Here is a 21,996-nt window from a genome sequence, read left to right on the forward strand (position 1 = left end):
TAGGATGGAAGGGATAATTCTTCTGAGTGGGGTCTCACCAAGGCAGTTTTTCTGTGGATCCTAGGAAGGTGCAAGCTGCAGTAAAGTACTTGTGAAAGTTGTAATAGTAGAACTTTTTATCTTGATGTGGGTCTCCCATTTTGGTGCAGATGAGGTAGAGTGGAATATGTAAACAGGGAAAAAAACTCCAGATGTTTGGCTTGGGCTGGGAAGAAGAATTCAAGTTGTGGGTCTGTCCTTACAGGTATGGATTGTTACATCTTTGGCTTATGTTGTTTCTAAATAACAAATCAGAGAGTTTTCTTTTATATAGTTCTTACACTTTAATGTAGTTTGGGAGCTTTAGTTAAAAATTTGCAAGATGAAAGGTTAACTACAGCATTGCAGGAGCTGGATTTTTGGGTTTTTTTTTTGGGGGGGGAGTGGGGGAGGAAATACCCCAGTGCTGCTCAGAGCATCCTGCCGTCAGACTAAACTCTTGGCACCTCTTTGGCAGATTGCGGCAGGAGAATGATATGGTTGACTCGGCTCCTCAGTGGGAAGGTGTGCTGCGGCGGCAGAAGGGGAAAACTCAGGCAGATCCAAACTACCGGCGGTCCAGGCACAGATCTCGATCGTATGTAACCCTACACTCTTTGATGTGTAAATTAAGGGTGTTGAATCACACTGAAGAGCAGGAGGAGCATCTCCAATGTGGTGGTGGCCCTCAGCTGCTGAGGAGCAGAGATTCTCATATGGCATACTCCCAAGTTAGCAGATTTGTCTTTGTGGTTAAATTGCCTTTCTTTAGTGATTTGAATTTTAGGGCACAAATAACACGGAGAGGGCTTTGTAACAAGGCTGCTGAGAAACTGTCCATCACCTGTGAAGAAGTCCTGGATGGTTCTGTGGCTCCTTGAACATTAGTTCTGTAATGAGAATGGTGATTCCTCTTTTCTGGGCAACAAGTCTGTGGAAGCATTGAGATTTTACTTTATAGCTGCAAACATTTTTATGAAATACATGCACACCTATTTAATTATATAATATCTTCTGTGGTGTTCCAGGTGAAAGCAGCTGCTCATGTTTCCATGCCAAATTATCCCTGACAAGCAGTAATCAGTGATATATATTGCACCTTGATGTCAGGATTTTGATGATGGAGGTGCACTGCCAGGCACTGCTCTTCCTGCTTACACTCTGTCTGACATGGTGAAGTTACCAGATTTTGAAATTGATTTTCTCACGCTAATAAAAATGTTGGTTTCCTTTAATTTATATCTTTCTTCTAAATTGGCCTGGTTTTGGGGCATAGACACACCGTTTGGTATCACTGAAACCACAGTTAGCACTGAAGTTTCCAGCATTAAAATGCGCTTGAGCTTTGTTTTCAGTTGCCCGTGTTGCTAGAACTCATTACTGTCTCCAGTTTTATAGTGCAGAGTTTTATTTCTTTATGAGGAATAGAATTTACCTTTAAAGGTCCAAATATTGGAATTTCTACTTTAACAGGCTTTGTACACACTTGCTCACTTTCAGCTGCACAAAAGTCACGTGTTATTTAGTGTAATCATACAGTGATATCTTACTAAAAAATCTGGAATATTAAAGCTCACTTGTGTGGAATCCAGAAAGTACAGTTGATTAAATTTGATTTCTGTTTGTTTTAGTATACACAGAAAGTGCTGTAAACTAGGAAATGTACTTGGTTAATAATGGTTAGATTAAATTTGTAGCCAACTTTTCTTTTTACCCACAGGCCAGGTAAATCACATTGTTTCGACAGCACGGGTTCCCTCTTGTGGTTAGCTTAACTTATGAAATGTCTTTGATTTCCCATCACAGTGGTATTCTGAGTTACAGTTAATTTAAACTACTTCTAGCAAAAAACCCACATAGATGTGAAGCATCTAACTTAAAAAGCAAAGGTCCTAGAAGAAGCAAAGAAATGAAGCAGTCCTGAAGATTTTGGAAGGCTTCTCATTTCCTTTTGCTATTCTTTTCGTTATTCATGTGTTTCTCCTTTCTATTACCCTCTCCAGTTGAAAAAAAATCCACAAAAAATGAAATAAGCCCAAACTAATTTCTGAAAAGAAGTTAGTAAAAGGCATTTAACTATTAATATATAGTACATTATAAGATAATGCATTTAATTTAGTTTGGCTCAGCTTTTTGTTTCCTTGACTGGATACAGGTCAGAAGAAAAGGAAACATAATTCCATAGGTTATGGTTGTTTTTGTTTTAAATGTTGTCAAATGGTCATTTCTACTTGCCCATTTAAAAATTGATACAAAACATTAAATTTAGGAGATCAGGTAATTCTTTCACATTAAGTCCATTATTGCACTTGTAGCTAGAGTCTCCCTTTGGATATGTGAAGTAGTGGCTGAAATGCTTGTCACTGTGCCTGGCACAGTGCATTTAATTTGTTTGAAAATGAGTAATATTAATAATTTGTGGTGCAAGGTGGTGACTCCTTGGACTTGGGAATAAAAGTATTTGACAGAAATTTGACCTTTCTTTCTCCTCAAGGAATCAACATATGCAGAGAGCTCCCAGTTCTAGTTCCACGGGGTTTATTTTCAAGAGTTCCTGTAAAACACCTGTGTAGCCAAAGGGCTTTTTCTAATTAAGAAAAACGGCCATAAAATTCCAATTTACCATTTGTGACTCAAAATAAAATACTAAAAAGGTTGCAGATGCAGGCACAAAAAATAATGTAGACCTTATTAATGTGTAGAGCTGTTCTAGCTTGTGCTAACAAAATAAAAAAATAAACAGAAAACCCCCATGAGATTCATCACTTACTGGGAATTCCCATTAGATTTATTGTGTATTAGAGAAACTGATTAGCATGAAAATTGTAGGCATTGAAGGTATGATTCAGATACTGAGATAGGACAATCTGAGTCCTGCATATCAAAACTGTGAGTTCTAAAAAAAATTCACAGTAAAAAAGATAAAGTAAAAGGGGGATTGTGACCTGGCTTTAAAGATTTAACAGAAGAATTGCTTTGTTGTGGGCTCTAAAGAACCATACAAACCTGAATTTCTTAAGAAGTATGTGCAATACTTACCTTTTACCTTTCTTTTTGTAAGCTTTCTGTCATTTTACTTTCAAAGGAAGCGGGAATAGGCCTTTGGAAAGAAAATGCCTTAATTAAGTTACTTTATCTGCATCCTATTTCTTTATATTCTTTGGTGGAGAGCTAATTTGAATAAATGCTGTAAGGTTATCCCAGTAACACTTCTTAAAGAGATAGAAAATAACTAATGGCATTATGTGATTCTAAAAGAACTTTGCTCCAAGGAATCATTGTATTTAGTCCTTTTTCTTTTTTTTTTTCCCATGGGATGCCATACTGCTAAATTGGTATTGTCCAGCAAAGTCTTTATTAGTAGTGTAATTGCAGGGATGGAAAGAGGGAAAATGGCAGAGATCACAGAGCAAAATACCTGAGTCACAGAAAAGCAGGAAGCACAACTCCTAGAAAGTGGAGAAATGAAGTTGTCTTCTTATTTAACTACTCTCTTTCTATGCTGCCCCACAAATTAATATTTCTTACTGTTGGTGAGGCTTCACACGATCCCTTGTGATACTTGAGACTTAAGGCCAGGTCCTGAACTGCTGTGTTTCCATGAATAAGTAAAAGCCATTAACTGATCAAAAGGGTCAGTAGTGTGCACAATATCCTGCTTTGTGTGGGTCTTGGTTTAGGAATTGACCCTGGGGCTTTGCTTCCTTGGCAAACTAGGGCTTTTAAGCATGACAAAGCCTCCCTGGAGAAGCTGTCATTTTTCAGGGACCTTTCACATCTCCCACTGTTTGATTATTAAGCCTTAGAAGAGGATGCCTATCTTTCCAGCCCCAGGGTTAATGCAGGGTTTGCTGCTCCTGTTCTGTGATCTGGAAGCTTGATGGAGGCAGGACTCAGTTCAAAACTGAGGGCTTGAAAAAGGCTGTTAAATGCCACTGCATTTACTGCATCAGCATGGACAGATTTAATAAAGGGAAGTAAATGCAAGAAAGGAGAAAGAGTATTAGGAGTACTGTATTTATCCCTTTTTTTTATGGCATGCCATACTGCTATATTGGTATTGTACAGCAATGGGTTTATTATTAGTGTAATGACATAGATGGAAAGCAGGAAGATGGCAGAGATCTCAGAGCAAAACACCTGGAGCTGGTTACAGAAAGCAGGAGGCACAGATAGAAGTGAAAATCAGAGAAAACTAAATGCATTATAATAAACAGAGACACACAAAGCTTTAAAAAGCTCTGAACACAGAGAAAAAAATGGGCTGTAAACCACCTTTGCTGTAGGTGTTGCCATCATGATAACCTGAGGAGCTGGAAGGCCTCGGAGCCTGAAGTGGTTATGGATTAATAAATTCTAGCCCTATGTCCTGGTTTGAAAGACAAGTATTTGCTAAGAAAGGCATAAGCCTTCCTTTGAAATGAAGAGTGTGATCCCTCCTCCCTACAAATTATTATAATTATGGAATTAAGGGAGCTCTCAGGCAAAGACATGGGGATAGGAATAACAGTTCTTTACTAGTATAACTAACAAGACAAACAAGAACAACAACAGCTATGAAATTACCCACAAACAGAACAGTAACTCAGTCCCAGTGTTTTTTGGCTGCAGGCACCTTTTCCCTGAGCTGCAGTTCCCGGTGCTGGGGGCAGGCAGGTCCCGCAGAGCTGCAGGAGGGCTGGGGGTGATGGCAGAGCTGTCCCAGGGGGAGAGAGAGATGGAGAGAGCCCTCCGCTCATGGTGTGGGTCCTGGTGCTCAGCAGAGTGCTGGATGGTGGCAGGTTACAGCGAGAAGGCAGCAGGGCAGGGTCTGACAGCTGTGAGGATGGCTCCTGGTGCTGGAATGGCAGGAATGGGGCTGAGGAGGCGATCGTCCTTCTCGTCCGAACTCCGCGGGGGAAATGGGCCGAGCCAGAGCCTTCTGCTTCCTCTTCTGGCTGTTTGAATCTCGAGGGGTTTCCCTCTTCCCTCCACTCCCCCCTTTCCCCTGTCATTAGGGCCTAATCAACAGATATCTTAGCATGACAATGGGGAAAATTCCACAGAGGGAAAAAAAGGGAAAAAACCAACCCCCAACAACCTACTAGGAAATACAAATGCTAGGTTGTTTTCCACCCTGTTCCAGCACCAGAGATAATGTAGCATCTCCTAGTACTTCCACTCCTATAAATTCTAAAATGTACCCCAAAACATTACCATCCCAAAATATTCTGCCTTTACATTAGCTGTATAGTGTTTACTGCAATATACATGTGTCTGAACATTATTCCTATGCTGAAGTCTGGAAAGAAGTCCAACATGGTAATGGTGAAGTAAGAAAACAGTTAAACCATGAATGGTAGAGAACATTTTGGAATTATTTCTGATACATCTCTGTCTTTGGGCAGGGGAGAGCCCATTTAGCGGTGCAAAAATGCAGATCTCTGCTATTATCCTTGATCTGCATCTAAATTTGAATTACACCCCTCCTAAAGCATCTTTGAATATGATAGGCCTTTTTGTCTAAGAGAAAAAAAAGATGAGGCTGTAAAACCTGTGGTGTAAGACTTAGTACTTGAGAAATTTTGGGTATGTTTATGTGTGCCACATGTGTCTAAATGCTGCATTCCTCACATCTTGGATGGTGTGGAACAGTCTAGCTGTTGACACTGAGCTTATATAATGACAATTTAAAGAGTTATCTATCTTTCCACACAGAACTAGTCCATGCCACTGTCTAAAATCTTTACTTAATCTATTACTCTGAATGAATTTGGGTGAATTCTAGGTGCAGTTTAAACAACAGCAGTGGTTTTGCACTAACCTTGCAATACAAAAGTAAAAATAAAGGGGTTCTAGTTAGAAACATGTAATCTGTGATTCAGTAGAAAATGCAAGACATGCTGCTCAGGCTTGCTTTGCTACATCTCTAAGTCTGCAACAGGGAGATTACAATTTTTGCTAAGTTTTTTGCACGTGAATTAAATACTTGCTAAAATATTTAGTTGCATGAGTGGACATAGTTGATGGTTTGATTATTTGTTTGGTGAGATTTTTTTGTACTGGACACCAAAAATAAATAAATTGAGCAGAAAGCCTTTTTGGAGATGAACAGAAAGAGAGAAGCTGCACTGTGATTGTAGTGGAGCCACAGGTCTTTACTGGTGTCCACTGGGAATGGATGGGATTACTTATCTATGGCCTGTGGCCTGTTCCTCCTTCTGCCCCACCAAGGGCCACAGGACATTTCTGAAACCCTTTTTCAGAAATGTTACTCCAAAACATGTTGTCCTTGAAGGGCTAAGTGTTGGCAGTGATTTGGCTTGGGGAATTTTGCTGTTGTTTATGTTTTATGTACACTCTTGCTGAAGGCTGGTGGAACTGGAATTGTGGTTGAGAGCTTGTTGTTCAAGAAATGACTTTTCAGTTGAAATAAAGTGATGAAGTTTAATGCATTTTCTGAGATAACAAACCTTAAAATTGAAGTCACTAGTGGATTACATTTGTCATGATTTCTGTGCAGGATCTGTGCTGTTAAAAATTATTTGAATGGCAACATGTCAGATGATGGTTATCACAGCTGAGCCTTTGTTGTCTTTGTTGATATTTATAGGAGAAGCCCAGATGTACAAGCTAAAGAAGAATTGTGGAAACATATTCAGTAAGTATGGTCTTTGAGAGATGTCTTGGAGTAAGTATGGTCTGAGAGGTGCTTGGTTTGCTTTTAATGTAGCTATTCAAATCTTCTCCACTGTGACACTACACTGATTTAGTTTCAGTAAATTATGTATATGTTAATGACCTCCTGTGTGTAGAAGATAATCAGGTAACTGAGCATACTGAATAAAGATGACAGTTGTATGTAAATGAATTTTTAAAGAGCTGTATCTCATTTTAGAGATTTAGAGATCAGAATATAGAGATTAGAATCTGGCTTCCAAAATGTCAATATCGATGACACTTTTAGCATGACACCCCATTACCCTTAGGAAGATATTTAGCAATTCCAAAGCATATTCACTGTTTAGCACACAGAATGTTCATGTATGGTCAAGCAACAAGATCAGATTCGCAGGGACGTGAGAGGAAGGTGGAACAGGATGCAACATGCAGTTGAAGCAGTCAAGGTGAAATTACACTTATTTCAAAATAGGTATCCTATTTTGATGTCAAGATAGCTTGAGGGCTGACAACAGCTTGTTTTAGTAAATCTTTTTAGCCCAATATAATAAAAATCTTTGCACTTCACAGTTACTGTTACATTTTTTAATTTTCCTCCTCCTTTATAGGAAAGAGCTTGTGGATCCATCTGGCTTATCTGAGGAGCAATTGAAAGAAATTCCATACACTAAAGTAGAGTGAGTTTATGTCAGAATTTTTTTTGTGAATATAAAAGCCCACTTTTCTTACTTAACTGTGAACTCTCTCCTACTGAAATAGGAATGGGTTTACATATAATCTGTAAGATCATATCTTTTCCAAATACTCCCCTAGGTTGGGTTGGGTGGGGATGCTTAATAATCTTAAAATTGAAGATGTTTTCTTTTCAAAATAAGAAAAAAAAATCATCTTAATCTCTCCTAGTCTCTCCCACACATTCATGAACCTATCTGTTTGTTCTGTCTCCCTATGCTAGCCATGAATCATTCTTGTATTATAGACTACAGAGCTGAAAAGAAGTTAATGCAAACAAGAAAATCCAATTTTTTTCTTGAGCTTTTTCTTTGTTTTAAAGATTCTGTTCATCCAAGACACTCTCTGACCTCTGCAATCCATTCTCTGGTTTGTCATGGGCAGCTGCCAGGGCACAGCTATTTCCTTAAGAACCAACATCCATTTCACTCTGATAATTGCTGATTTGGGATTCCATGTGTCAGTGCAAGCAGCTGAATGGGCACAAATGGGATCCTAGGTTGCATTATAATGTGCTTCCAAACACTGCTAGGCAAAAAAGGCTGATGTTAAGGATGTATAAATTAATGCATTCTTTATTAAAGCTTCACTCTCAAATATTGACCTCTGCTCTCCTAAAGCACTGAACTTGAATTCCAAGTACAGACTTCTAAAAGAAGCATCAGCCCTTTACATTAAGCCCTTTAAATTCAGCCATTGCCAGAAGCCATCTGTTACACTTTAGTAAGAAATGGGAGGACCTCTCAGTTTGCAGCTGAATTTATATTTTGTGCCAAAGATATGTTTTACCCACCCCCTGTTGTGAATTCTGTGTCTCTCTTAGGACTCAAGGCAACCCCATCCGCATTCGACACTCGCACTCCCCTCGTAGCTACCGGCAGTACCGGCGGTCCCAGTGCTCTGATGGGGAGAGATCTGTCCTGTCTGAAGTGAAGTATGTGAACATGATTATTAGCACTGAATTAGTCCAGTGCAGCTGTAAGGCTGTTTAGAGACCATGCTGGTAAGAAGCAGCATAAATGTGGTTTGTTGGTGGCACAGAGTTCAGGCAACCCCCTAAATAGTATGTCTTCAGACCTAAACATGAATGAAACAACTCCAAAACCATTTATGGTCTGTTCTCAGCCACAGTGTCTTTCCTGATCCATTTAGAAGGAGGAAAAGCTGAAAAGGCTGAAATAAACCTGTATTGGTCTTTAGTGGTAGATCATAAAGTTGCTTAGGGGATGAGAATTCCTGAGTTACTTTCCAGATAACTTCATCCTTGATAGAGTTGTTATCTCTGTTAACTCTGTAATTTGTTTCATGGGAACTCTAGTACAACCCCCTTCATCAATGGGTGGATCAGTCTTTCCTAGAAGACTGAAGAGTACTTAGGAATGGAAAAGCAACAGCCCCATTCTCAGTTGCAGCAAGGCCATGAAAATATGAAAAGCAGTCCCCATCTCGAAGGTTAGTTTTAGCTGGCTAGCACCCTGAAGGAGGTGTGGCACACCCATGATTTTAGGTGAGACTTGTCTTTGCCATGAGGGTGGCCTGGCCATGGCAGAGGTTGCCCACAGAAGTTGTGGCTGGCCCATCCCTAGAAGCAGTCAAGGTCAGGTTGGATGGAGCTCTGAGCAGCCTGGGATAGTGGAAGGTGTCCTGGCCCATGGCAGGGGGTGGCACTGGATGATCTTTATGGTCTCTCCCAAACCAAACCATTCTATGGTTCAGTGATGATGTATCAATTTGGGCTGCTTCTGAAGACCAGGAAGAGAGAGGGATGGGATAGGCTATGCCCTGAACATGCTCACAGATGATCAGCATGACAGCTTTCAGATGTCCCAAGTCAGGTGACAAAAGCCTTTCAGATCTATAGAGCAGTCTGTGTCAGTTTCATTGCTCATCATCTGCAAAGTTATAGTTTACTTCATTACAGTAATATCCATTTCGTGATACAATTCCAGTGTCAAAATTGATCTGGTCCCTCCACTGCCTGTTACACGATCTTCAGATGGGAAAGGTCCCAGCATCCAGCTCACTCAACAGGTTAGTGATTGTACATCCTTTGCAATTTTCCTTTTTATTGGAGGAAGAAGTGGGGCTCTATTCTTATTTAAGATGGTCTTTGTTTCTCAGTGAAAAATAAAGATGAGGTTTTTTTCAGCAGCAGTGTGAATTGAATTTTTGTATTTTACTTACACTTTGTTTGTATTCCAAAATACATACAGTTCTGTAGCATATGCCCCTGTGAATGCCTGCCTCTGCTGCTGGGGAACACTTTCCCATTCTGATGCATCCCTAAGATGCATCTCTGCTTCTCCCAGAAGGAAAACTGACTTTTACAACTTCTTCAATTATGCAGTTGTAATCACTCATTAATTCACCTCTTCTGCAGGCTGTCTAAAGAGTTTTATTGCTTTGGCTTGAAACAGTGATTCTTTTCCTTTTTTGCCCCCCACAAATATTGAATATTTTCAGGCTATTGACATCTAAAAAGGACAGAACTTGCCTTTTGTTAATCTAAGTTAATCACCATCTTTCATCATGTATTATATGCCATATCTCTCAGTTTTGATAGTTTTATTGAGCTCAAAATGTGAAAAGAAAATTTTACTCAAAAGCATTTGCAGGTCTTTTGTGCAAATACACAATAGGAGAACCAAAACATGGAAGGGAAAATTCTAGATACCTAACTTTACCATACCAGTAATGTTAAAATGTTTAGTGTCTACAAACACCTCTCTTTCCTCTCTGCCCCAGGCTCCCTCACAACAGTGGCCATTAATTCCTTGTGATTGGTTGCTTGCAGTGTTTTGCTAAATATCAAACAATTAATCATGGTGTTTCCTGAATAGGCAATAGCACAAAGGGGAAGCAGCTGGCAGGAGGCAAAAGGGGAAAAAAGTTGTTTGATCAAACAAATGTAGAGGCTTTAAAATTACTGATGCATGCATATATATGTATATAAAAATTGCCATACCCATAGCCTTTCATAACAACAGTAAGCAAAATACAGTATTTAAAGTCTGCTGTATCTTTTTAACACCATGTTTAATTTATTCTCTTCAGAGGCAAAATGGATCTAAAGACAGCCTAGTAGAAGAACCATCTCTGCTATCCACTAATAATGTTGATGGAAAACCTGCCACTAAGATCATCAAAACTGTGCAGGTGTCACGCTTCAAGGTGGAGATTTGACTGATGAATTGAAGATGGTCAATGGGTTTTGGTCTTTGGAAAGTGAGAATTTGTTTATGTATGCAAGGGAAGGAACTGAAATCGATGTGGTGGTCTTTGTCCTTCACCTGACAGTGCAGCTGCTTGCTGGGAAGACCAAGCAATGGTTTATCACCAACATCATTCTAGAGGTGTGAGGCAACCAAACCCAAAAGTCTTTGCAAAATTGAAAGATCAGCAGTTACATTTCCAAAAAATGAACAACAACAAAAAAAATTGCTGCAACAAAACAGGCTTCATGGTCTACTCTGTAACTGAATAGCCTTATTCCAAGAAGTGACTGTTAACTGACATCATCAAGACCAGATGCTTCTAGATAAGTAAAATAGTCATGTTTTTAGTCAATTGTGCAATACAGTGTGATATGGGGAAATTATCTTCACAGTTTATATGGGGATAAACTTATGTCCTGAGACATAAGGACAGACAGCTATTTCAAGGGTTATTTTAGCCTAGCACAATAACAGAAGCTCCTGTTGTTGACACAAATTCTGACTCAACCCATTTTAGCTCAAAAACAATAGACTCTGTAACATGCTGTAGCACTGAGTTCCAGAGGTGATACAGACTTACATTGCTTTGGGCAGGTTTAAATGTTCTAAACTTTGAATGTCCTTTTGTGTAGAGGGACAATTTAAATGAACATTCCATACCACAGAAATACATTTACAAACTTGTAGTAAAGCACACTGGAAACTGGGGAATATAAATTGACCCACTGTGTTAGGACTGCTTAGCAAGGCACTTCAGTGCTGGTTAAATGAAACTTGTGGAGTAAAATTTAACACAGCTAGAAAATAGCTTTCTGGGTTTTTTTTGTTTGTTTGTTTGCTTTTGTTCTTTTTTTGGGGGGGGTTGTGTTTTTTTTTCTTTTTTTAAATTTAGATTAGTAAAGTCTGTCTTAATTTCTCATATAAAATAATTTGACGTTTTTCTCTGAGCCATTTCTACTATGTTAAAATGACAAATGCAGTATTTTAGGCATTATAACTATAATTTTTTTCTATTGTCATAGTAAGAATACTAAGTTTTAATGATGCTGCACATTGAGTGGGTTATCTTCTAATATATATCTGAAGTGATGCCTGGTTCTCCTCTTGTCCTATCACTTCTTACAAATATCTGAAAGTCACTTCTCTGCCTCCCATTTGTCCACAGTCAGCACATGGATGAGCCTCCAGGTGTTGCTAACTTGCTAGGGAGCTTAGCAAAGTCTTGGTGTTGTGGAAGTAATTTTTGCTAAGTGTAGTCATTGAACTAAGTATTGAATTTGTCAAGCAGCATTGTAAACATCTGTAGCAGCTCACATGCCTTTCTACATCTGTCGTCTCTACACTCAACTCCCAGAACCCACAGAGATTGGCAGTGATCCTGTGTCTTCCAGTCAAAGCAACACCAGGGAATTGCAGCCCTGTCAGAAAAGCAACGCTGCTTGAAAACTGGAGTTAGCAAAAGGTGTCTATATATTACACTTTAGAAGAGGCATGGGATTACTAATACCCATTTTAACTGACTAAACTGGTAAGCGAAATGTTGTATGATCTGTTTTATCTTCCACTTCATTTTTTAATTCTTCATTGTTTCATTATCTGAAGTGGTCAGGTCAATGTTACTAGCCAGGGCTGCAGCCATACAGTTTGTATATTTCCATCACAGTATGGAGTGGTCTCTATGTTGGGATGTGCTACATCCTGCCAAGGAAGGCAGATTCACTTAACAAATACTTTTCTTTGGTCATTTACTTGGGACAGCTCTGCTTCTGCAGTCTCAATGAACAAATCTAAGGGAAAGAAAGAGCTAGAACCCCTCTGCAGTAAAAAATCCATTTTCAAGGAGGTTCTTCAGAATTTTTTGAATTTACTATGGATTTAATTCTAGGACATTGTTTGGCTTGGCTTAAAGTATTTGCTCAGCTTTGTAAGTTTGTTAAATAGTTTCATTGTCATTGCTTCAATCCTTTAGGATATGTTTATCACCTTGTGTAGCAGTGTCATGAGCAACAGTTTAAAAAAGCCCAAACAAAACAAACAAACAAAAAAACAAAACAAACAAAACAAAAAATATCCAAACCACAATAAAAAACTCGGCCAACCCCTAGGAAAAAGAAAATCACTATGGCAAAATGGCTTAATAGAGAGCATCACAATCTTTTGGAAGACAACTGAAAAATTACAAACTATACAAGAACTGGTTACAGTGTCGGCAGTGAAAGCTGCTCCTTGTTCCTTTGAGGTGTTCCAACTTGGAGCATTACACCCTTGCTTGTAGTTTGCTGCTTTCTAAATCATTACCATTAGTTTGCTGTCCTTACCCAGACACAGGTAAGTAGCATCTATCTACTATTGCAGGAAGATTTGTGTTATTATTTGAGAATTATCTGTCCATAATGTACCAATCCTGCTGATCTTTAAATATTGATCAAGAAGGTTTTTATCTGATGTCATGTTTTCCTGTATGCTTTCATCTTGCTGTGACCTTTTGTGTATTATTGCTAGATACTATCAGCCAAGTGTGTGGTTATTTTACTTACTGCACTACATCAGAAAATAGGCTTCTGTCTAGTCAAACAGTGAAAAGTTTCTCAAGTCACTGGAGAGTTGTTTCATAACAATTTTTTTGCATTTAAATGAGAAATTTACAGATCGAGCCCTAGATTTGAGTTAGTGATGAGACTATCTAGGAAGCAGGTTTTTAGCAATGGGTTAAAATGATATTAGCCTGGGCCACTGCAATCCAGTTTTGTGTCCACAAAAGTATAAAGATGTAATGCCTCTATTACATTTTCCAAATGTTTTGTTGTGCCAAAACAAAGCAAAACTTGCAACAAGAATTTTACTGTCAGCTAATAGTACAGAAAAGCAAATTTCTTTCATGTATATGATCCTTCCCTTTCCCTTCAGTCATTTGAGAAAAAACACCTTTTTCTATGATCTTTTTATTTTTGTGAGATGCACAAGTGATCATTCACTGAAAGCACTTACTGTGTCACAACCATGCCTTCCAGACCTAAACTAGCTCCACAGGTCTAAGTGACCAGCCTCTTACAGCTCTGAGCTACACCTTGCCCTCTCCAATGTTGCTACCCTTCCCCACCTCTCCTGGGGCATTCACTGCCTAGAGGCAGCTGCATTTTCAGATCTGGAGTCTGGATGTCAGTCTAAAATACTTCTACATCCTGATTAGTCAGGCAAAAGACATGAGATGCCCAAGTGTCAGGAAGTTTACCCTGGGGAATTGATCTCAGGCTAATGATTTTAATTTTGTGCCTCTGTCTTTACCTCTTCTGAGAAGTCCATAAGTGCTAAGCATTGGTAAGTTATAGAACTCTCACTAATTAGCAACCATTACAACATAGTTGTACAACCTTCAGCAAAACATGTATTTTATACAATAAAGAGGGCTTGCTAACCACAGCACAAAAGCATTGTTTATATCCTATACTGGCTCCCTTGCTTATTTGGCTGGTTTCTCTTATTAGGAACTAGCCTTGACCTGCTGTTTTCCATACTGCACCTCTTCCAGTATCATTAACTCTGCAACTCGTATTCTAATCAAGCTCAATGATATTGATGTTTGTTAAAAATTCACTGCTATTTAAGTTGCCAAATTAATTCCCTTTATGCAGGTGGATATGAACTGAAGAGATAGCATGTTTTCTTTCAGGAAGATTTGTTTAATTCAAAACTCCCTAGAAAGACATTTGAAGACAACACACATGAACATAGCAGTGTGATACATTTGTTCCATGCACATTAGGTATTAATGAAGCAACCGAGTGCTTTATTTTAAAATGAGTTTGATAGATGGCTGTGTCAATACTTGTTTCGAAGTTACTTAAAGTCAAGTAAAACTTGAATTTTTAGGGCACTGCACAGTTGCCTGTGTGTCTTATTTATATTACACAAAGGAGCAAAGCCTTCAGAAACACAGATTCATTTGACACCACCATCTGGTAAAAACAGGTGTAGTACCAATTAAAATCCACTTGAGGATACAGCTTCTCCAAATTAAGTACTTTATCCTGTAGCAGGAAGTTGTCAGTGTAAGCTTTGCATTTCCAGTGCACATCTACACCAGTTTCCTTTCTCACCTAAAAAATACCAGAGAGCAACAGCAGACTATGTAAACTGTCAAACCAAATGCACAGATACAGAGCCAGTGTGGCAGACACTCTCTCCTTAATGGGTCTGTTTTTATTTCTGTATTCGTTCTCCTGAGTAAGAACTGTGGTGTGTTGACCTTGGCTGGACACCAGGTACCCTCCAAGCTGCTCTATCACTCCCCTCCTTAACAGGATAGGAGAGGAATTAGATGGAAAAAATCCTTGTGGGTCAAGATAAAGGAATTTAATAAAGCAGAAGAAAAAGCAAAAAAAAAAAAAAACCCTAACTCCAAAATATTTACTTTCCTACTTCCCAGGAGCACATTGTGTCCACCCAGTTCCTGCAAAGTAGGGCTTACATGTAGTAGGTTGTTCCAGAAAGTTCCTTATCCTTTCTCTTCAGATTTTCTTGCTGAGCAGAATTTTATAGTCTGATTTTTTTTCAAGGATGCAATTCAGTTAGCCAGTCATACAAAATAAAAGGCATAATCCTAATGCTTAACATCATACTTCACATGTATGAGCATTATGATTGAAGTAATCTGTGACCTTTGCACCCACCTATCGCTCCTTCTACCTCACTTTTCCCTTGTTATACCCCACTACAACACCTGTGTTGCATATTAAAGCTTAAGAGTTCTACATTTTTTAATTGAAAGGTAATTAACATTTTAGATATCAGTCATCAAATCCTGGCACCAACTGTTGCTTTTGAGATTTTTTTTAAAGTTTTAGAAAGCTACTTCTGTCAGTCTTACACTTCAACGGCCCCTGAGCAGAACTCCTGAACAGATGGTATCTTCAGGGAATGTAATCCCTAATAAAAATGCTAAACTTTCAAGTGCATCCCATAATTACATACTGGATCAGTAAAAACTAATTACTCTTGTCTGAACTTCCTTCTCTCTTTACAACTGAAAAACAACCTTACACTTAGAATCAGTAACATGCTTACATTCAGTACTGAAAAAGCAGACATTGCAAGATTCAAAATTTCAGAATTTGTTCTTCTGATAAATCATGTTATGTCTTCCTAGCAAAATAAGCAGCAATCCCAATTATCTCAAGAGTGTATCACTCCAATCTATGCTGAAGTATGACATGATGTAGCTGGTCAAGGTGATAATGAATCAAACTTGCCATTCTCCATGTCAGATAAACACCTTTCCTGTTATTTTTAAACCCAGGTTTGCTGAATTTCTACTTTTTAAATTTCTACTTTTGCTCACCACAATATGCATCTCAGCCAAACCTATCTCCAATACTTCAAGGAGACTATGGTTTAAGTCATCACATCCCAAACACTTAGCAGCTCTTAGGCTTTACTTCATCCAAAGGGGTGCACAGATAACCCAAAAATAACAGAGGAAGTCCAAACTCTGAAACAGAAGCAATTGTTACTAAAGCTGAGGAAAGACAGAAATTCTGAAAACAGGAACATACATCTTTATTTTTAGTTTATATAAACATTACCAGACACTGCCACAATGCAGTTAAATGTACTCTGTCTTACTACATGGAGGCTTAACAGTCCATCTTTTGAATAGTTTTTTGTTTCTTAGGGAGGAGTGTTTGCATAGACAGGCATTGCTTTCAGGCCAGTTCTAACAATTCTTCTTAAGGGAAAAAAATAAACACACAGTGTGAGACAGACACATGCAGCACAAAGCTCTTTTCAGTAACATCCTCTAAATCCCCAACACTAATACAAAATTACAAAGATGAGCTTCCCCTCAATACCCTGGGCAAAAAGCAAAAATATAAAGTTTGCCAATCTATTTTTTAAGGAGCCTTTTGCTCACCTAAGCAAGAATTAAGATGGTAACTAAAAGCTGGTGGCAGTAGTAACACTTTCTGGCCAGTGGGAATTAACAGAAATTTCTGCAGTACTACCTCATACATACGACTGTGCATTAGAAAACACTCTGGAAGCAGTAAGCTAATAATACACAATTTAATAATCTTATGCTGGAAAACAAGCAGCAGGCCTATTACTAGACACACTACTAATAATGGATTACATGAACATTTAGCTTCCCAGTGTCCAACAGGTTTATATAAAGAGTTCCCACCTTACTCTTCAAAAGTCCCCAGTGCCTGGGGGTGCAGAAGGTGTGGATGGATTTCACAAGCTCATTTCCTACCAGCAGTAAAGGATTCAGTGCATCTGTGTTGCTCAAGCAGATTTTCACATTTCATTATGAAACTTTCTGATGTTACTATTTTCAACAGCATCATGGTCAACTTGAAGGAGCTTCATCACTTCACTGAAAATTAATTATATTTGCCCCTTGAGAAAAAAAAAAAACCAAACAAAAACTACAATTATGTAGTACTGGATCATTCTTACAACAGATTTCCAGTACTGACCTAGAAGTTCCCAGCTTCAGAGACTTGGATTACTTGTCATACCCTTGGGTATGTAGGTTACACAAATCACAGTCTAAGCAACAAATAATTATTTGATAGTGCATGCAATTTTTATTAACACCTTACTTATACTAATGAATTTTGGGCTGACTTGCACTACTCAGCTTTCCTAAGTCTTTACAGTGAAGCAGTATTTCGCACATGAGATTTCAAGCTTTTGTATTCAACCAGTCTTTTAAACATTTTCAGTCCTTGTGTTCTGAACTGCTGCACAATATCATACCCCTAAAAGCAAACATGAGAAAGCATGTCCTTGTCTTGGACACACTGGCAACCACATACTGATTTAACAAGCCACCCACACCAAACTTTTTATTTTACAGCTTCCACTTTGATCTCACCCTCACTGTTTCAGTTCTAATTTCTGCTCCGAAGTCATTGTCTCAAACCTCCTTCTCAGCAGAAAGCCTGCTTCATTGCAAAAGGACAGAGCTGCAAAAAGAATTATTGTTACTCACAGCTGTGCAATCAGCACTTGATGGTTTCTTCCTACATGCCCTTCTCATGCTTGGAGGCTTTCACCATGCAGGGCTGTCTCTGGGAGATCCTAAACTTCCAGCAAAACACACTAGAAACCTGTTAGAAGCCTTCCTAGCATTAAGCATTCTGGCAGGAATATTGCAATATCAAAGTATACTTTACACTTTCAAAAGGGCATCAAGGAAAGCACAGCAAAAGAGTAGACAACATATTATTCAATACTCAGTAACAAATCCACAAATCTACAAAAACAAAACACATTTTTTCACCTTAACAAGATTTTAATATTTCCTATACCTGAGTAGTAAGCTCTAAGTATCTTTTATCAATAGAAAAACTAGAGGCCACAGCTGGAACCCTGGAAAGTTGTTTATCAATTACTTGCAGATGTAAAGATCATGACAGACAGGACAGCTAAACAATGCTAGAAGTGCCCATTATAACTTCTGCTTTTCCTCTTTTAATAACTGCCTGATTCTCCACTTTAGAAGACTGCAGAATAAAATCTACTATGCAGCTGCTCACCCGTACTATTTCTACAGGATTTTTGTCCTTGCAAAAACAGAGAGGAGGCAGGTACATAAAACCAGTTTTGAGCAAGAATTCCTGTTTGCCTTTTCTGACACCACATCCATTCTGGACAGGACTGAATAGGCAATACAAAGGCCAAAACTTCAGTATAGGAACTCTTTACCTCTGCAAAATTAAATTCGTATCTTATGAAAAAGAACAATTAATCAGTTAACAAATATTTCAAAATTCACAATTAAGTAGTATTTTACACAGAGTAAACATTTAATAAGAAAAGCCAAGGATACCATGCTCTTGGTACATATTCCGGTCATGCTGGTGCATGCTCCGGCCACTGACCAATTTCCATTGCTTTCATCTGGGGGAAAAAAAAAAAAAAAAATTAAAAGCAAGAGACACATTTGGAATAGCGACGGAGAAACACGAACAGTTCAAGGGGGTCTAAAACGACTACAAAAGGCAGCAGCGCCATTAGGAGGACAGCTAGCCGCTGACAGGACAACCTTCCACGGCAGCTCTCGTTCCTTCCCCAGCCCCCCGCTGCTCCCTCCGCGCCTCCCGCGGCGTGAACCATCCCTCCTGAGAGAGGGGGGGACACGCCTTGCGCCGCCTCCTCCCGCGGCGTAGCGGGTCGCATACTGAGTCTGCCACAGACGCGAGGCGCATTCTCCCGTCCATGCATAAAGAATCCTGAGCAGGCGACTCCGCCCCGAAAAGCCGCCGGGATGTACACCAGCATCGGCTCTCCCCCGTTTCAACGCGGCGATGGAGGCACCTCAGAAAGGGAAACCGGGTGTCGCATTCCGCTGTGTGCGCATGCGGAGTGTCTCACCCGCCGAGGCGGGTGGGGGCCGTAGAGAGGCGTTTGGTGGTGATCCGTGTGTTTCGTGGAAGCTCCCGGTGCTCCTCTGGCCTTTGAGGGAGCTCATGGTGTTTCTTGTACCCTCGCTGCGAGGGGGCTGCGGTGGGCAAGTTCCCGGGGTTCCCTCTGTCTTTATGGGGGCAGATTACGGTGAGATAACTGCACGTAAACACTCCCATGTCGTGTGCCGCTCGCTCGCTTAATAAAAGGACTGTGTTTCAAGAATTGCTCAAGGTATCACAGAAGTAAACATGCATTAGGTGGGCCAATAATATTTTGCTGTGTAAAAGCTGTGACCTTTTACCCTTTGGTTTGCTTGATTTGTGGAAGCCTCCACCTTGTTCCCTTGAAGAATAAGCAATGTTTCCTTTCTAAACCTGGCTCTCTGTCTGTGTTCAGAGAGCCAAAATGGGCCACACCAATCGCAGCAGTGTCTTGCTGTCTGCTTCTCTGGGAGCACATGGAGAGAGGAGCAAGCCTCAATTCACACTGGAAGGTGAACTTCCAGTGCACTTGCTATACTGGAAGTTGTGATATTCCTCGATATTTAAGGTTTGAACGCTGGTAGAAGCTCACCTCTGAGTGCACAGTTTCCACTTTTCCTGACCCTGCAAAAGGCAGTGTTCACACATTTGAAAACCTGTGAGAAGGGGGAACTCAAGCAGGCAGGTACACCAGGAGGATCAACTGGCACCGTGTGTAGGGAAGAGCAGGATGAAGTTGGTGCTAGCTGTAGGGAAACCTGTACAGCTCTCCTGCCCACCTTGCTCTGCCTCTTGTGGTCTGCTTGCTTCTTGGGGTTCCTCCTTGCCTGGGAATATCAGAGTGTATACTTACACAGTATCCGGAAGGCAGAGTTGCCAAGTCACTTCTGCAGAACAACCTGGAATGTGATGCCTTAGCTAAATTACAGGAGGAGGTCATGAAAAGGCTGCTTAAGGCCCAGGAAAAGTGGCATGATTAATTGCAGTGAAGACAGTTAGGAGGAACATGAATAAATAAAAGAAAAAGTTAAGGGGCAAGCAGATGTCACCACTTAGAGCTTCTGGAAAAGGCTACATACTTCGAGGGGTGCAGCATTAGTTTGCTTTACATAAATTAGTTTTTGCAACATTATGCTTAGACATGTCTAAGAGTAGATGAGTGTTGTTTATAGCAGAAACTAAAATAACATCAACATTAATTTTAAGCAGATTCACCTGCGATAGCTTTGGTTTGTCATTTGAAATTCAACTTTTCACGTGAGGAAGATTGTCTTAGGTATTGCCTCAGGCAAAACTTTGGCATTCATAAAGGCCAGCTCTTTAAGTAAACTGATAGATATAATTCATAAGTAGTGGTCTTGGAGGGACATGAATGAGACTGTTTCTGACAGTCAAGCTATTAAATCAGTGGAAATCTGTTACTCTGTGTTGCTGATATAGTCAAGTGTTGATTTGCAGCTCAGGGACAGCTGCCTGGACAGAAATTTAAGTCAAATGTAACTAGGTTTTGATTATCTAAGTGAAGAGTATAGTGAAGAAAAAGCTTTAAATGTCTGTCACATTTACATTTGTGCCTGGAGATACAGGAGAACTTGAATAAATAAATGAAAAAAATGTTTCAACTATAGAACACTGATTGACTGTATGAAAAACGTGGTCGCTTCAGGTGACCCAGTAGTTATTCCTGAGTCAAAGTCACGGAATGGTTTGGGTTGGAAGGGACCTGCTAGTCCAAACTGCCTGCCATTGGTAAGTGCATCTTTCACTAGACCATGTTGCACAAAGCTGCCCCACCAACCTGGCTTTGAAGACTTCCAGTAATGGGGGCATCCACAGCTTCTCTGCATAATCTGACTCAGGGTCTTACCATCCTCAGACTAAAGAGGATGTCAATATAAGATGTCATTATAAGATGTCAGTGTAAGAAGATGTCAATAAGGAGGTCCTTATGTCAATCTAAATCTCTGTCTCTACAGGCACTGGTAAAAAGCCTGGCTATATCTTTCTTATAGGCACCCCTTAAGCATTGAAAATTTGCTGCTTTATGGTCTGCCTGTAGCCTTCTCCAGGCTGAACAACACCAATTTTCGTGAACCTACCCCTCAAGCCTGTTAAACTGTCTCTGAAGAGAATCCCTTCCCTCAAGCCTTTCTGTTTGGTGTCATCTCCAAACTTGCTGAAGCAAGCATATACCATGAGGAAGCTATGATCAAAGCCTTTCAGATCATAGCTCAGGGACATTGGTCACACATCCTGTGTTTCTTTTCTTATTAAACAACTGTTGAGGGTTGGTTGTTTCCCTCTGTGGAATTTTCCCCATTGTCATGCTAAGATACCTGTTGACTGGGCCCTGGTGGCAAGGGGGAGGGGAACGAAGAGGGAAACCCCTCGATATCCAAACATCCAGAAGAGCAGACAGAAGGCTCTGGCTCGGCCCATTTTCCCGCGGAGTTCAGATGAGAAGGACGATCGCCGCCTCTGGTTCCATCCCTGCCATCCCAGTGCCAGGAGCCATCCTCACTGCTGTCGGACCCTGCCCTGCTGCCTTCTCGCTGTAACCTGCCACCATCCAGCACTCTGCTGAGCACCAGGACCCACACCGTGAGTGGAGGGCTCTCTCCATCTCTCTCTCTTCCCCTGGGACAGCTCTGCCATCACCCCAGCCCTCCTGCAGCTCTGCGGGACCTGCCTGCCCCCAGCACTGGGAACTGCAGCTCAGGGAAAAAGTTCCTGAAGCCAGAAAGGACTGGGACTGAGTTACTGTTGTGTTTGTGGCTAATTTCATAGCTGTTGTTGTTCTTGTTTGCCTTGTTAGTTATTGCCCTGGTTTGAAAGACAGGTGTTTGCCAAGGAAAGCAGAAGCTTCCCCCTGGACTGAAAAAAAAACGTGATTCTTCCGATTATTATAATTTTGGAATTAAGAGAGCTCTCAGGCAAAGCTATAGGGGTAGGAATAACAGTTCTTTACTAGTATA

The 21,996-nt window shown here is 40.1% G+C and overlaps 1 protein-coding gene, 1 long non-coding RNA gene and 1 other non-coding gene across 3 annotated transcripts in view; 1 reads left to right on the forward strand and 2 right to left on the reverse strand.

Moving 5' to 3' along the window:
* Window positions 1-10,593, forward strand: part of EPB41L4A (erythrocyte membrane protein band 4.1 like 4A) — a 116,281-nt gene extending 105,688 nt beyond the window's left edge. Inside the window, exons 18-23 of the mRNA XM_062513175.1 lie at window positions 497-616; window positions 6,611-6,658; window positions 7,287-7,355; window positions 8,234-8,344; window positions 9,360-9,441; window positions 10,465-10,593. Of these exons, the coding sequence (XP_062369159.1) occupies window positions 497-616; window positions 6,611-6,658; window positions 7,287-7,355; window positions 8,234-8,344; window positions 9,360-9,441; window positions 10,465-10,593 (559 nt within the window). The remainder of the gene's footprint in view (window positions 1-496; window positions 617-6,610; window positions 6,659-7,286; window positions 7,356-8,233; window positions 8,345-9,359; window positions 9,442-10,464) is intronic.
* Window positions 10,594-16,157: 5,564 nt separating this feature from the next.
* LOC134056318 (uncharacterized) lies at window positions 16,158-18,744 on the reverse strand. The gene is made up of 2 exons (XR_009934144.1): window positions 17,623-18,744; window positions 16,158-17,024 (listed from the first exon to the last, which is right to left on the reverse strand). It is a non-coding gene; the product is annotated as an uncharacterized LOC134056318 (long non-coding RNA).
* On the reverse strand, window positions 18,190-18,312 carry LOC134057069 (small nucleolar RNA SNORA13). The gene has a single exon (XR_009934195.1). It is a non-coding gene; the product is annotated as a small nucleolar RNA SNORA13 (small nucleolar RNA).
* Window positions 18,745-21,996: the final 3,252 nt, after the last annotated feature.

The sequence above is a fragment of the Cinclus cinclus genome, chromosome Z (assembly GCF_963662255.1).
Source record: "Cinclus cinclus chromosome Z, bCinCin1.1, whole genome shotgun sequence".
NCBI classification, from domain to species: Eukaryota; Metazoa; Chordata; class Aves; order Passeriformes; family Cinclidae; genus Cinclus; species Cinclus cinclus.